This window comes from Phocoena phocoena, chromosome 1 (genome assembly GCF_963924675.1).
Source record: "Phocoena phocoena chromosome 1, mPhoPho1.1, whole genome shotgun sequence".
Taxonomy (NCBI): domain Eukaryota; kingdom Metazoa; phylum Chordata; class Mammalia; order Artiodactyla; family Phocoenidae; genus Phocoena; species Phocoena phocoena.
Genome location: NC_089219.1, coordinates 21,730,575 through 21,744,766, shown reverse-complemented (window position 1 = coordinate 21,744,766; position 14,192 = coordinate 21,730,575). Strand labels below are relative to the sequence as shown.

At 39.7% G+C, this 14,192-nt stretch overlaps 1 protein-coding gene across 1 annotated transcript; it reads left to right on the top strand.

Annotated features, from left to right (window-relative positions):
* Window positions 1–250: 250 nt before the first annotated feature.
* On the top strand, window positions 251–12,451 carry RPA2 (replication protein A2). The gene is made up of 6 exons (XM_065888621.1): window positions 251–295; window positions 5,565–5,639; window positions 6,148–6,264; window positions 10,825–10,932; window positions 11,107–11,201; window positions 12,367–12,451. The coding sequence occupies exons 1-6, from the start codon at window positions 251–253 to the stop codon at window positions 12,449–12,451; spliced, it is 525 nt and encodes a 174-aa protein (XP_065744693.1).
* The last annotated feature ends 1,741 nt before the right edge of the window (window positions 12,452–14,192 follow it).

The following is a 14,192-nucleotide window of genomic DNA, read 5'->3' as shown; positions in this document are numbered from 1 at the left end:
ATGCCGTAACTAAGAGCCTACATGCCACAACTAAAGATCCCGCATGCTGCAATGAAGATACCACGTGCCACAGCTAAGACCCAGTGCAGCCAAATAAATAAATAAATAAATATTTTTAAGAAAATATATAAGTGTTGCTTTGGTTTCTAAGAAAACCAAATTTTTTTTTCTTCTGGTCTAGGTCACTATTGTGGGGATAATCAGAAATGCAGAGAAGGCTGCAACCAACATTGTTTACAAAATAGATGACATGACGGCTGCACCCATGGATGTTCGCCAGTGGGTTGACACAGATGTAAGTAGTTGTTTTTGAATCAGGGTGGGGTTACTCTGGGACTTTGGAGATGTTGAACTTTTTTAGTCTTACTTTTTAAAGGTGGATCTTATTATAAAAATAAAACATAAGCAAGACATCAAAGGCAGAAACCCTAACATTAAAGGCCAATACATTTGATGTCATAAAAAATTTTAAATCTTTTAAACTTCCCAAAATACTATAAACGAAGTTAAAGGGCAAGTGACGGGACACACTAGAATGTAAACTCTGTGAGAACAAGGATTTTTATGTTGGCACTGTATCCCTAGCACCTAGAACAGTGCCAGTTACATAGTGGGCCCTGAGTAAATATTATTTAAATTAGTGGGAAAATTTTTTGCAAAATATTACGAACATTTAAAATTTTCAATTATTGAAAGTTCTTACAAAGGAAAAAGCAACCACACCTTAGGAAAACAGGCAAAGAAATGCACAAGTAATTCATAATAGATGAAATAAAAATTGCAACAACAATAAGAAAAGCAAGTTTACTTAACATTAAGATACCATTTTTAGCTTATTAAATTGGCAAAGGAGAAAAGAGAATGGCAATGTCCACTTCTCTTGAGAGCAGTAGGCGCCTAATTTATGGAGTGAATTGTCACTGTTTGTCTGGGGAAGTGGATACCGCCCTACCTTGATGTTATGAGCATCACCTTTCTCAAAAATCAGCCGATGATCAAAATCATCTCAGAAATGTTGACCACTCCACTGCCAGAAATTTGCATTAAGGAATAATTAAAGATAACACGCAAAGATTCAGTTGTAAGATTGTTGATCATCATTATTTATAATAATGGAAAACTAAAAGGAATCTCAGTGTTAGCAGTAGGATATTATTAATTAAATCCTGGTATATTTTTTAAAATACTGCAAATGATGTAGAAATGTATGTATTGTCACAAAGAAGTGTTTACTATAAATTGTTGAGAGGAAAAGAGCATGTTAAAGGTAGTATGGGGCTTCCCTGGTGGCGCAGTGGTTGAGAGTCTGCCTGCCGATGGAGGGGACACAGGTTGGTGCCCTGGTCCGGGAAGTTCCCCACATGCTGCGGAGCAGCTGGGCCCGTGAGCCATGGCCACTGAGCCTGTGCGTCCGGAGCCTGTGCTCCGCAGCGGGAGAGGCCACAACATTGAGAGGCCTGCGTACCGCAAAAAAAAAAAAAAAAAAAAAGGTAGTATGCATGGTGTGGCCCCATTTTTGCAAAGCAACATATATATAAGTGTATGTATAAACATGGAGAAAATAGACTTAAAGAAAATATATTCCTTTTACCCTTTTTATTTTTTTTAATTATTTTATTATTTTTTTAATTAATTTATTTATTTAGCTGTGTTAGGTCTTTGTTGCTGTGCGCGGGCTTTCTCTAGTTGCGGCGAGCGGGAGCTACTCTTTGTTGTGATGCGCGGGTTTCTCATGTCGTGGCTTCTCTTGTTGCGAGCACGGGCTCTAGGCACATGGGATTCAGTAACTGTGGCATGTGGGCTCAGTAGTTGTGGCTCACGGGCTCTAGAGCACAGGCTCAGTAGTTGTGGTACATGGGCTTAGTTGCTCCGCAGCATGTGGGATCTTCCTGGGCCAGGGATCGAACCTGTGTCCCCTGCGTTGGCAGGCAGATTCTTAACCACTGTGCCACCAGGGAAGCCCCCATTTTATTTTTTAATTGGGCAGAGGCCTCTTGGTTTTTTATGTTGTTTTTAAAATACATTCATTATAGAACATTTGGATAATGCATACTTTGTATGCTATTTTTGCTTCAAAAACCACAAGTCGTCTGTGAAGAATTAACTTGATAGTTATTCATTCTTTATTTTTTGGACCTCAGAAAAATACAGGAGAATTCATTCAACAGTTGTTATTGGAGTACTGATTCTGAACCAGACTGCTTGGTTCCAGGTAGACAAAGAATGCAAAAGACACAGTCCCTGCCATCAAGGGGGAAGGTAGTTACTAGAGATGCCTAATACTGCATGCTCATACAAAATGTATGGTGCTCACTTATAAACATTTAAAGATCCCCTGAAATCCCACATCCCAAAGATGACTACTGTTACAACACATTTTGGGAAATACCCTTTCAGACATTTCTCTCTGCATATCTGTACATATATGAGATGTATGCTTACAGTTTTACATAAAGGATAATATGATATGCAACTGCTCTGTAATCTGCTCTTTTCGCTCAAAACTATGTAGTGGAACTGATTTCTTAATGTCAATAAATACAAATTTACATCATCAATTTTGGGGACTGCCTATTCCATCATAAGGATATATCATCCCTTACTTACAGACCCAGTCAGGAAACATTTAGCTTATTTCCATCATTTGTTATTATAGACAATGCAGCGGTGAGTATCTTTGTGTACATCTCTTCATGATTGAGATAATCTCCTTAAGATCAATTTAAACTAGGTTTTCTGGAGGAAATACACATTTTACATGTTTCTACTTTCTTTTTTGGTTAATCTTACATTTACGTTTTTACATTTTTTATTGCCTTCCATAAAGGTACCAATTTACTTAGTGCATGAGAGTTCCCCATTAGTTCTCCACACCCTAACAGTAGGTTTTATGAGTCTTAAATTTTTGTATCATAGTTTAAAAATAGTCTTGTCATTGAGAATTTTCTCATTTTTTATGCGTAATTCTTTGGTTTTAGTGAGATTGGATTTTTTTTTTTTAACTTTATTCAGTGTTAATTTGTGGGGGGATTTTTAGTTGTCTAAAGTCCTTTGATTCCCCAGGAGTGTTTGGATATTTATTTTTGTTTGCAAGAGCCTGAAAAATATTAACCTCTTATCATAATTATATGACTTCTCTAGTTTGTCTTTTGACTTTGAAAAGCTTTTCCTTGTTTCAGATTATTTTTCAATTCATGTTTCCTTCTGTAATTTCTGTGGTTTCTTTTTATATCTCTATATATGATTAAGTCTTTTTATAATTAAATGATGTATTTTGGTAAAAGGAGAGAAGTATAGATCCAGCTTTACTTTTTGCAAGAGTTTGTTCTTAATTTTTATTGCAGTATAGTTGATTTATAATGTTGTGTTAGTTCCAACTTGTTTTAAAATGTTCTTTGAGAGAATACAAACTTTTATCTGTGGTATATATACAGCTATGTAAAATAATAGGTAGAGTGAAATGCAAATAGTTGGTAATCTCCAGGTAATGGGAATTGGGGTGTTTTTTAGTTTTAAACACATACATTCTATATTCTAGTTTTTTTATAGTCGTGTATTTTATAATCAAAAAGAGCTTTGAGTCAGCTTATGTATTTTTCTTATTAATAATAGGTACATAGTCTAGAAAACCCAAAAAGAGATATTAAAATCATTTATAATTATCCAAGTTAACTTTTGTTAACGTTTTGATGTATATGTTTCCCCTTGTGGGAAATAAGCTTTTTTCCATGAGTCACAGCAGGTCTTCACAGACAATGAATAGAATTCTGCATTATCATTTGCAGCAGTATAAACTAATCCATTATACAAATGTGCACCTTTTGTTGCATATGTAGGTTGTTTTAAATGTTTTAGTATTCAAAACTATGCTGTGATGAATACTCCTAAAGCTAAATCTTCTGTTTTTGAATTTTTGAATTTTATTTTATTTATTTTTTTATACAGCGTGTTCTTATTAGTCATCCATTTTATACACATCAGTGTATACATGTTAATCCCAATCGCCCAATTCAGCACACCACCACCACCACCCCCCAGCCACTTTCCCCCCTTGGTGTCCATACATTTGTTCTCTGCATCTGTGTCTCAATTTCTGCCCTGCAAACCGGTTCATCTGTACCATTTTTTAGGTTCCGCATACATGTGTTAATATACGATATTTGTTTTTCTCTTTCTGACTTACTTCACTCTGTATGACAGTCTCTAGATCTATCCACATCTCTACACGTGACCCAATTTCGTTCATTTTTTATGGCTGAGTAATATTCCATTGTATATATGTACCACATCTTCTTTATCCATTCGTCTATCTGTGGGCATTTAGGTTGCTTCTATGACCTGGCTCTTATAAATAGTGCTGCAATGAACACTGGGGTGCATGTGTCTTTTTGAATTACGGTTTTCTCTGGGTATATGCCCGGTGGTGGGATTGCTGGGTCATATGGTAATTCTATTTTTAGGTTTTGAAGGAACCTCTGTACTGTTCTCCATAGTGGCTGTATCCATTTACATTCCCACCAATAGTGCAAGAGGGTTCCCTTTTCTCCACACCCTCTCCAGCATTTGTTGTTTGTAGATTTTCTGATGATACCCATTCTAACTGGTGTGAGGTGATACCTCATTGTAGTTTTGATTTGCATTTCTCTAATAATTAGTGATGTTGAGCAGCTTTTCATGTGCTTCTTGGCCATCTGTATGTCTTCTTTGGAGAAATGTCTATTTAGGTCTTCTGCCCATTTTTGGATTGGGTTGTTTGTTTTTTTAATATTGAGCTGCATGAGCTGTTTATATATTTTGGAGATTAATCTTTCGTCTGCAAATATTTTCTCCCATTCTGAGGGTTGTCTTTTCGTCTTGTTTGTAGTTTCCTTTGCTTTGCAAAAGCTTTTACGTTTCATTAGGTCCCATTTGTTTATTTTTGTTTTTATTTCCATTACTCTAGGAGGTCGATCAAAAAAGAACTTGCTGTGATTTATGTCAAAGAGTGTTCTTCTTATGTTTTCCTCTAAGAGTTTTATAGTGTCTGGCCTTACATTTAGGTCTTTAATCCATTTTGAGTTTACTTTTGTGTATGGTGTTAGGGAGTGTTCTAATTTCATTCTTTTACATGTAGCTGTCCAGTTTTCCCAGCACCACTTATTGAAGCAACTGTCTTTCCTCCATTGTATATCCTTGTCTCCTTTGTCATAGATTAGTTGACCATATTAAAGCTAAATCTTAATACATGTTCTTTATTTTCTTAAATTTCTAAAAGTACAGTTGCTATGCCAATAAGTATGTCCACCAGAAAGTTGTGTGCCTAAGAACACTGAATGAGAGTGCCATAATCGTTTGCTTGTTTTTTGATGTGCATAACATAGAACTTGGATATTTTTATTCTAATTCCTGGTTTCATTTTTAAAAAATTAAATTCTAAAAGGCAGGGCAAACTAGGTAGTGCTGCATTAGGATCCTTTAGCTCTTACTTCGTAACTTTCTCTTTCTGTACATAATTTAGAAATTTTGATGAGGCTTTCACCAGCATCACTAAAACCTAAGTGGTGTGTTTGTATTTTTTCTGTTAGGATGCCAGCAGTGAAAACACTGTGGTTCCTCCAGAAACATATGTGAAAGTGGCTGGTCATCTGAGATCTTTTCAGGTAAAGTCAGGAAAAAACGACAGTTAAAATGTATCTGCATGAAGCAGTTTCTGGGGTCATGCCTAAGTTTAGGATACTTAAGACTTAGTAAGTCTCTATGTTTAATGGGAGTTATATTGAAGTTATTTCATTATTTTCTTCTTCAAAAGGAAATAATGGGTTTCCTCAATATAAAACAAACAGAAAGGTAGAGAAAGAACAAAATCTAAGCCTACAGTTGCCATCTTTGGCATTCATTAGGTGTAGAAGGCGGACACTGGATTTGGAGACTAAACTCTGGTTGTATAACCTTGGGGAAGTCATTGAACATCTCTATGCTAGTTTTGTTCTTTTGACTATATTTCATTGACTGTTTTTGGATTAACTCTGAGTTAAAAATTTTCAGTATATAACACATTTTCCTCAGTTAGTAAAATACTATAACCAAGAAAGGAGCCACAATGTTTTGACCTGAAATTGACTTGAATGTGCTCATTATTTGTTCACATTTCTCTCTTTATTTTAATAGAACAAGAAAAGCCTGGTAGCCTTTAAGATCATGCCCCTGGAGGATATGAATGAGTTCACCACACATATTCTGGAAGTAGTCAATGCACACATGATGCTCAGCAAGTGTAACAGCCAGGTGAGCAGCTTCATTCTCGTCGTTTTTTCTCTTCCCTGAAAAAACCTAAACCACTTCTGTGCTCCGGCTTTGATTTCCTTGACATTTTGAAGATTGAGCCACAAGAAAGTCATCATTCAGTCCTCAAAAAAAATTTTCTCCATGAGCTTTGCTGTGTTATTTTATTCCTGATGAAACACTTTCCTCTCAAAATTACAAGTTCCTCTAACCCCGGTGGCTTGGTTGGCTGAGGCCAAGACAAGCTTCAAGTGTAGACACATAATTATCAGCTGAGCTCTTAGCTTCAGGATTTTCAGTCCATATTCAGAGAAAAACCCCAACTAAGATAGCATTTTGCTGCTTTCCTTCCAACCTATTGGCTAAACAGGATTATTTATGCACCATTATTTTGTCCCTGCAATTATATTTCTTGCTTCATATCGAAATTTCTCAACATTTTCTGTGGTACAAATTCAGTTTGGCAAGTCCATCTAGGACCACATAATGGGTTTGCTGATCTGAGTATTAGAGTGCCCTTAGATGATTCTGGTGGCAAGGTGGAAGACTGGTTACAGTAGGAGGGACTGGAGCTGTTGCCTCTTGTTTTGTGCCAAGCACTTTGCTAAGCCCTGGGGATACAAAGATAAATTCATTCAGTTTATTGAGCCTAGTATATGCCAATCATTATTCTAGGCCCTGGGAATAAAGCAGTGAACAAGATGGGTAAAGTGTCTGCCCTCAAATTTATATTCTTGAGAGAAATGGACCATCAACAAGAAAACAAATATATAGTTTTAGGTAGTTATAGGTACTCTGAAATTAAGCAGAGTAGGAGAAGACAGTGATGGAGGGAATAAGAATGGTATAATTTTAAATGAGAGAAGAACATTCCAAGCGGTGTCAGAAGCCATGAGACTGGAACAAGCTTGGCATACTTGAGACCAGCAAGAAGGCCAGACTGTCTGGAGTGAAGCAAGTGACATGGGAGGTGGTACAGGGATGTAGGCAAGGGAGCGAGACCCCGATCATGTAGGGCTTTGTAGGCCATAGTAAGGATTACTTTTTTCTAATTGACACTAAACCTTTAGAAGGTTTTGACTAGGGAAGTGATGTGATGTGATTTACCTTTTTAAAAGCTCACTTGAGCTGCTGTGTGGAGAGTAGACTATGAGGCACCAATAATAGCAACAGAAGTAATTCTGGGGAATGGTAGCAGCAGCTGGGTAAGAAGTGGTTGGATTCTAATACATTCCGAAGGTAGCGCTGACAGGACTTAATGGTTTAGATACAGGATATAAAGAAAAGAGAGGGTTCAAAAATAACTCCTAGGTTTGGGGCTTGAGTAACTAGATGAAGCTAGCAGGTTTGAAGGGCAAACTACAGAGTTCTGTTCTGGACTTAGCAAATGCAACGTGTCAGACACCCAAATGGAGACCAGAATGGACGGTTGACTGTATAAAGCTGGGACTCAAAGGAGAGGTCAGGGGTAGAGAGAGAGCATTGGGAGTCATTGTGTGGATGGTATTTAAAGCCTCGGATGAGACGAGATAACTAGTGAGTTAAGAGGTAAGAGACCTAAACTCTGAGACACAGAGCTAGGAGTCTGGAGGCACAGCAGGAGCCAGAGAAAGTCAGAGAAGTTGCCAGTTGGGCAGGAGGAAAATCAGGAAATGTGATTCTATAGAATATTCTGAAAAGAGTACCTTAAGGAGGGAGTGGAGTTCAACGGTAGAATGCTGCCTAGAAGTCAAGTAAGGTGATGAGAGAGGTCCGTCGGATTTGGAAACGTGGATCTTCAGAAGAGAGGCTTCAGCAATGGTTAGGGGAAATGTGGGTTAAAAAGAATGGGACTGGGTAGAAAGTTTAGGGTGTTTATTTTATGACTATACTTCATAACCTATACATATATATCAAATGTTATGTGATAAAAATGGTTTTAAAGTGAGGATGGGTGGAAGCTGTGAGTATAGACAGTTATATTGAGGAGTAAATAAAATAATCCTTTCCCTCAAAGAGTTTGCCTTAAGCATTGAGGGTTCAGATCACTTAAGCAGTGAGGAGTGGCAAGTGCAGGGTGCTGTCGAACCACAGAGAAGAGTTTCCTGTCCTGACCTGGACGTCAGAAAGGGCCTCCTGGAGGAGGTGATGCCTAAACCAAGTCTTAAAATACACATATGGGAGCAGGGGCGCACCTGAAGCAGAACATGAGGTCATTTCAGCAGAGGTATCCAGGGAAGAAATAGCGTTCAGTTCAGTATTACTGGATCATAAAATAGGACTTCTGTCTCACCAGCAAGCAACGTGAAGGCATCTAGCTTGAAAACAGGAGACCATGACTGAATTTTGGGTTTTTTTTTAATGACCTTGAAGCATTGGCATTTAATGAATTTTTTTTTTTTTTTTTTTTTTTTTGTCTGCGTTGGATCTTCCTTGCTGTGCACGTGTGCGCGGGCTTTCTCTAGTTGCGGTGAGCGGGGGCTACTCTTCATTGCAGTGCGCAGGCTTCTCATAGTGGTGACTGCTCTTGTTGCGGAGCACGGGCTCTAGGCGTGCGGGCTTCAGTAGTTGTGGCATGTGGGCTCAGTAGTTGTGGCACAGGGGCACTAGAGCACAGGCTCAGTAGCTGTGGCACGCAGGCTTAGTTGCTCCACGGCATGTGGGATCTTCCCGGACCGGGGCTCGAACCCGTGTCCCCTGCACTGGCAGGTGGATTCTTAACCACTGCGCCACCAGGGAAGCCCTAATGAACGTTTGTTGAATGAATGAGTCTCTTGACTGCATGGGATTCACTGATGACCTTCCACAATGCTCTTTTACTTGTAATGGGTACTTAACATATTTAATCTTTTGTCATCTTTATTCAGTTCAATAAATTAAACATTGACTGAGCACCTGCTGTCCACCAGGCACTGTGCAAAGCTGAAGGGGCTTATGGGGGAAAGTGACAGGCAAACAGTGTGATGGCTACTATGAGAGGGAATGGGCCAAATGCTATGAGAGCCAAGAAGGAAGAACACAACTAACTTTGGCCTGGGGGGATGTCAGGGAAGTCTTCACAAAGGCAGTGACAATTAAGTTGGGCTTTGAAGGATGAGAAGAGTGTTTCCCAAGCAGATGAGGGGAGGAGCATTCCAGACATGGAATAACGTGTTAGAGGCATGTGTGTGACTGGCAAGAATTCCCTGTGTTGAAAGGGGGTGGTCAAGAATAAAATACAGACTTTGATGTCTAGTTGTGGTAGGTCTTAATATCCAGGAGTTTTATATTATCTTCACAGGCAGGGGGAGCCAGCTGAAAGCTTTTAGGTGGAGGAGAGACATGATCAGAAGTTATTACTTGGAGCAGTGAGGAGGGTTGATTGGAATAGGAGAGACTTGCAGCTGAGACACCAGTCAGGAGATCAGGGGTGATGAGGATCATTTCGAGCCACTGAACGTTGTATTAATGGGCTGTGGTGATGGGCTGTGGTGACGGGCTGTGGGAGGTGAGCGAGTGGAGACTCAAAGATGGCCAAGATCTACAGGACTGGGCTTGGACTTACTAATAGAAATGGAATATACCAGGGCAGGCAGGTTTGGGGAGGAAAGTAAACTTTATTTTGAAGTGCGTGAGATAGCTAAGTGGAGGTCTTCGGTAGATGGTTGGTAACGAGGATTTGTGGCCTCGGAGGAGGTCTGGGATGAAATCCTGAGAGAACTATCAGCTTTTTGGAAGACAGGTAGACAGAAGAGGCTGAGAAGGGATACTGAGAAGGTATAGTTTGAAAATTAAGTGGAGAACCAGAAGAATATGGTGTCAGGAAGCCTAAGGAGGGGTACATTTCAAGAGGGGTGTGGTCAGCAGTGTCTGCTTCTGAGAGGTCAAGTGTTATGAGAACTGAAAGGGATTACTGGCTGTGTTGGTTGATAAGCATTGGTAAGTTTGGTGAGAACAGTTTCAGAGGTATATTTGGAGAGAATCCAAATAGTGCTGGGAAATGTAAACAGTGACTATAATCTATTATTTTTTAAAAGTTTGGTGGTAAAAAAGAAGAAAAGAGAGGGTAATGAGAACTGTGTCTCCTTTTCTCTCCTTGTAATGCTTCATGCCTAGTTGACACTCAGTAAATGCTTGCATGATTGAAGCACCAGAGGTAGATACCACTATAGCAGATCTCAGTAATTTTCTTCTCAGTGCTATTTTTCCTCTGGTTCCTGTCACATCACAAAAGAAAAGGAGGATCCAGGAAGTACCTTTCTCTCTGTTTGATACAATATGCTTCAGAGAATGACTTTATCTTCCTATGAAATACTCATTAGATAATAGCTGTCCTTTCCCAGGGAAGCAGTTGTTATTGGCAAAACTCTGCTTAGGGAATTCCCTGGCAGTCCAGTGGTTAGGACTCTAACCACGCTTTCACGTGGCCTGGGTTCAATCCCCAGTCAGGGAACTAATATCCCACAAGCCGTGTGGCACAGCCAAAAAAAAAAAAAACTGCTTAAATTGTTTTTTTGTAAACTACTTATTAAGCTACTTAAAAGAGCAAGGACTGTGTTTAAATTGGTGAATTTACTAATGTTGTAAACTTATTTCTTAATTCAGCCCTCAGCAGGGAAAGCACCTGTCAGCAATCCAGGAATGGGTGAAGCTGGGAACTTTGGTGGGAATATCTTCATGCCAGCAAATGGCCTCACTGTGGCCCAGAACCAGGTAAACAGCTGAGTGGCTCCAGACATGCAAGACACAGACAGTTAGTTGTAAATTATGTTACTTCCTTAATGGTGCTAAGTACCTGACTCATTTCTTTCCTATAAAGGGATTCTGGCTTACATAGGGGAGCTGATTCAGAGTAGTTGCTAAAATCTTTCTGATTTGAATCTTCAGGTACTGAATTTGATTAAGGCTTGCCCAAGGCCTGAAGGATTGAACTTTCAGGATCTCAAGAATCAGCTCCAACACATGACCGTACCCTCCATCAAGTGAGTATTTGGTTTCTGTGAACTAGGGCTCCAGAATTGTACCCGTTTCCCCTCACCAGGATTTCCCGGTAATGAGAAGTAAGTTTAAAAAATTAAAAAAAAAAAAAAACCGTTGACTAACAAAAGCGAAGTTGTTCAGTCATGAAAAAGTAGAAAAAGGACTCACAAAGATGGTGCTGCCTGTCACTTCACTCATTCATTTTTCATTCAGCAAATACTAAGTACCATTATGTGCAAGGGATGTAATTTTGAGCAAAAATTGACCAGATAGCTCTCGTGGAATTTAGTCTGGAGGAATGAGATGCTAAGCTCCTAGTCCTCAGGTGTACATTTGCACTGGCGTTGCTGTCCCCACTGTGCAGTGTTCCTCAGGCTATCTGGACCTGAAGCCATTAGACAGTCCTTCCAACATCCTTGTCCTGATAACCTGTTAGACAAGCAGCTTCCTGATTCTAATGAACTCATCAAACAAACTGAGTATTATGGTGTTTGTGATAGTTGTTACTATAAATCAGTTGATATTCTAGGTCTCAATAGAAAAGAATGCTCAGGTCTAATTCCATTTCCTGTCCTATGAGATGAGGATAATAATTCCTATCTTAGAGTTACTGTGATGATGAGGTGCAGAATGTCTGTCACAATAGTAGGTGCTCTATAAATTGTTACTCTTATTAAATATGTTACTGACACTGACCCTGAGGGCCTTTGAGGATTTGAAGGTGTCATACCATTTCTAGAAAGACCTTTCCTTTCCTTCTTGCAACTTGATTTTCCAGAGGGGAATGAGAGGGTCGGTGGATGAGTGAGGAGCTATTTTTTTTTATATAGCTGTTTATATTGGGAGACATTATATGCAACCGGAACTATAGCTTTAGAACCTGGTTTCAGTTTGCTTACACTGGTATTTAAGTGAGGTCCTATTTTCTTTGCTTTACACAACTTGGGAGAGGCATCCAAGGCAGCCCTAAAGCCTTTGTCTCCGAGGATTACCTCAGTTTTGTAATTTTACTGGTGTTTCTCCCTGCAAGAGCCTTCCATGAGCAAAATGGCCATGAATTCTTGTCAGCTAAGATAGAAAGTAGGGAAATGAGTAAAGTTTACATATTCGGCCATATCCAAAAGGCAGTTTCCTTTCTTCTACATTTGGTTTTTTCTTTCTTTCTAGGCAAGCTGTGGATTTTCTAAGCAACGAGGGACACATCTATTCCACTGTGGATGATGATCATTTTAAATCCACAGATGCAGAATAACTGGATCGAATTGGGTACCCGAGATATTTTCCAGCTGGACTTTTTACGCAGTCTCTCGTCTCCAGCTGTGCATATATTTGGCAGGTTGACTTCTAGGAAATAGGTTTCATCTATAAAAGGTTTCAATTGACATCCTTTTGAAACTTACTACTCTTCTGTGTTTTTGAAGCTCAGAGGGATATGGGCAACTGACAGGGATGTAAACCAGGATGGAATTTCTTAAAGAACTTACAAATTAGTTACAATATCAGGATAAATGGAATTGGAAGAGGGATGCTACCAAGAGGGTTGGGCGGTATTACTTAAATAATACTCCGGAGTTTTTATGCCTAAATTGTTTCCTGTTGAGAGCAGGACTAGGGCCTGTCAGCAGAGAGCTAGCCACGAAACCCACTAACCTCTGCCTATTTTTGTTGCCCACTTTGGTTATGTGGTTATGTGTTGTTACTTTCAGAATTGCACTTTCTTTCACCTTGTCATAATTGCTGCCCAAAGTGTGTTTTTATAAGCATGGGGTTCTAGAATGGTGGCTTCATGGGGCAGAGAGAAAGATATGTGTTTTGTACAAAATAAGTACATTCATATGTTTAATAAAATAGTTCTATGATTGCAGTAACTTGTAAAAATGTTCTTATTTTCTTACACTGTAATAAATACTTTATCATCTCAGCTAATTCAGAGATAAGTTAATGAGGTGTAACATGCAAATAAAAGTTCTGTAACTGCTTTAACTGTGTTTCTAAATGAGATCTACTAGCAGCTGTGTGGAGAAGGCTCCACTCCCTTGGTTTCTGACAGTGAACAACAATGTGCTTGTTATTTTCTGTACATGCAGGATAGTTCCCATCTGGGGAGCTGTGCAGACGCTTAAAAGTCAGTCAACCAGTATGTTCATTTGCAAGTATGTCCATTCTTGATTGTTGCCTAAAAGAAAGAACAGTGGCTAAAAACAGGTTTAAAAAAGCATATACATTTGAATATGGAATGCATGATAGGATACTTCTATGGGTGGTGGACTTCTCTTTCTAGTTACCATGCTAATGCCCTCAAATGGGCAAGGGGGCAACAGCAGTGGTTCTAGGTGGAAGTCACTTTTTCTTTTGATTTTGAATTCTGTGATTTAGCAATCAAAAACTACTTACTCATTAATTCAGCGAGTTTTTTTTTTTTTTTTTTGCGGTACGCGGGCCTCTCACTGTCGCGGCCTCTCCCGTTGCGGAGCACAGGCTCCGGACGCGCAGGCTCAGCGGCCATGGCTCACGGGCCCAGCCGCTCCGTGGCATGTGGGATCTTCCCGGACCGGGGCACGAACCCGTGTCCCCTGCATCGGCAGGCGGACTCTCAACCACTGCGCCACCAGGGAAGCCCTCAGCGAGTGTTTATTGAATACCTACTGTGTCAACCCATTGGTCAGCTACTAGGAATATAAAGCAAAATAAGAGATTGGTGTCCCAGGACTTGCTGATTCAGCATTCCCAATAACACAGAGTAGCTACTCAGGGATACTGAATCCCCTGCCACCTTGGCATTGACATGGTATCACAGGAGCTCTGTGGATTCTGAGCACTATGGAGGCCCGTGGGGCTGAGCAGAGGTAGGCTACTGCTCAGCAGAGTGAAACGCCAGCCTCTGTAGAGCTTCTACCTGCTCAAGCCAGGGGAACTTGCATTTTGGATATTTGTCGTCACCTGGGATGTCAGGTATACAGTGTTCTCTTGGTACATTGTTGAGACAGCAGGAA

What these genes read in the sequence shown, in the direction of transcription:
- RPA2 (XM_065888621.1), top strand. Translation starts at nt 251, where the DNA reads ATGACGGCTGCACCCATGGATGTTCGCCAGTGGGTTGACACAGAT. An exon ending in GCCAGTGGGTTGACACAGAT is followed by an intron (nt 296 to 5,564) that starts GTAAGTAGTTGT and finishes TTTTTCTGTTAG; the next exon opens with GATGCCAGCAGTGAAAACAC. An exon ending in TCACTGTGGCCCAGAACCAG is followed by an intron (nt 10,933 to 11,106) that starts GTAAACAGCTGA and finishes TTGAATCTTCAG; the next exon opens with GTACTGAATTTGATTAAGGC.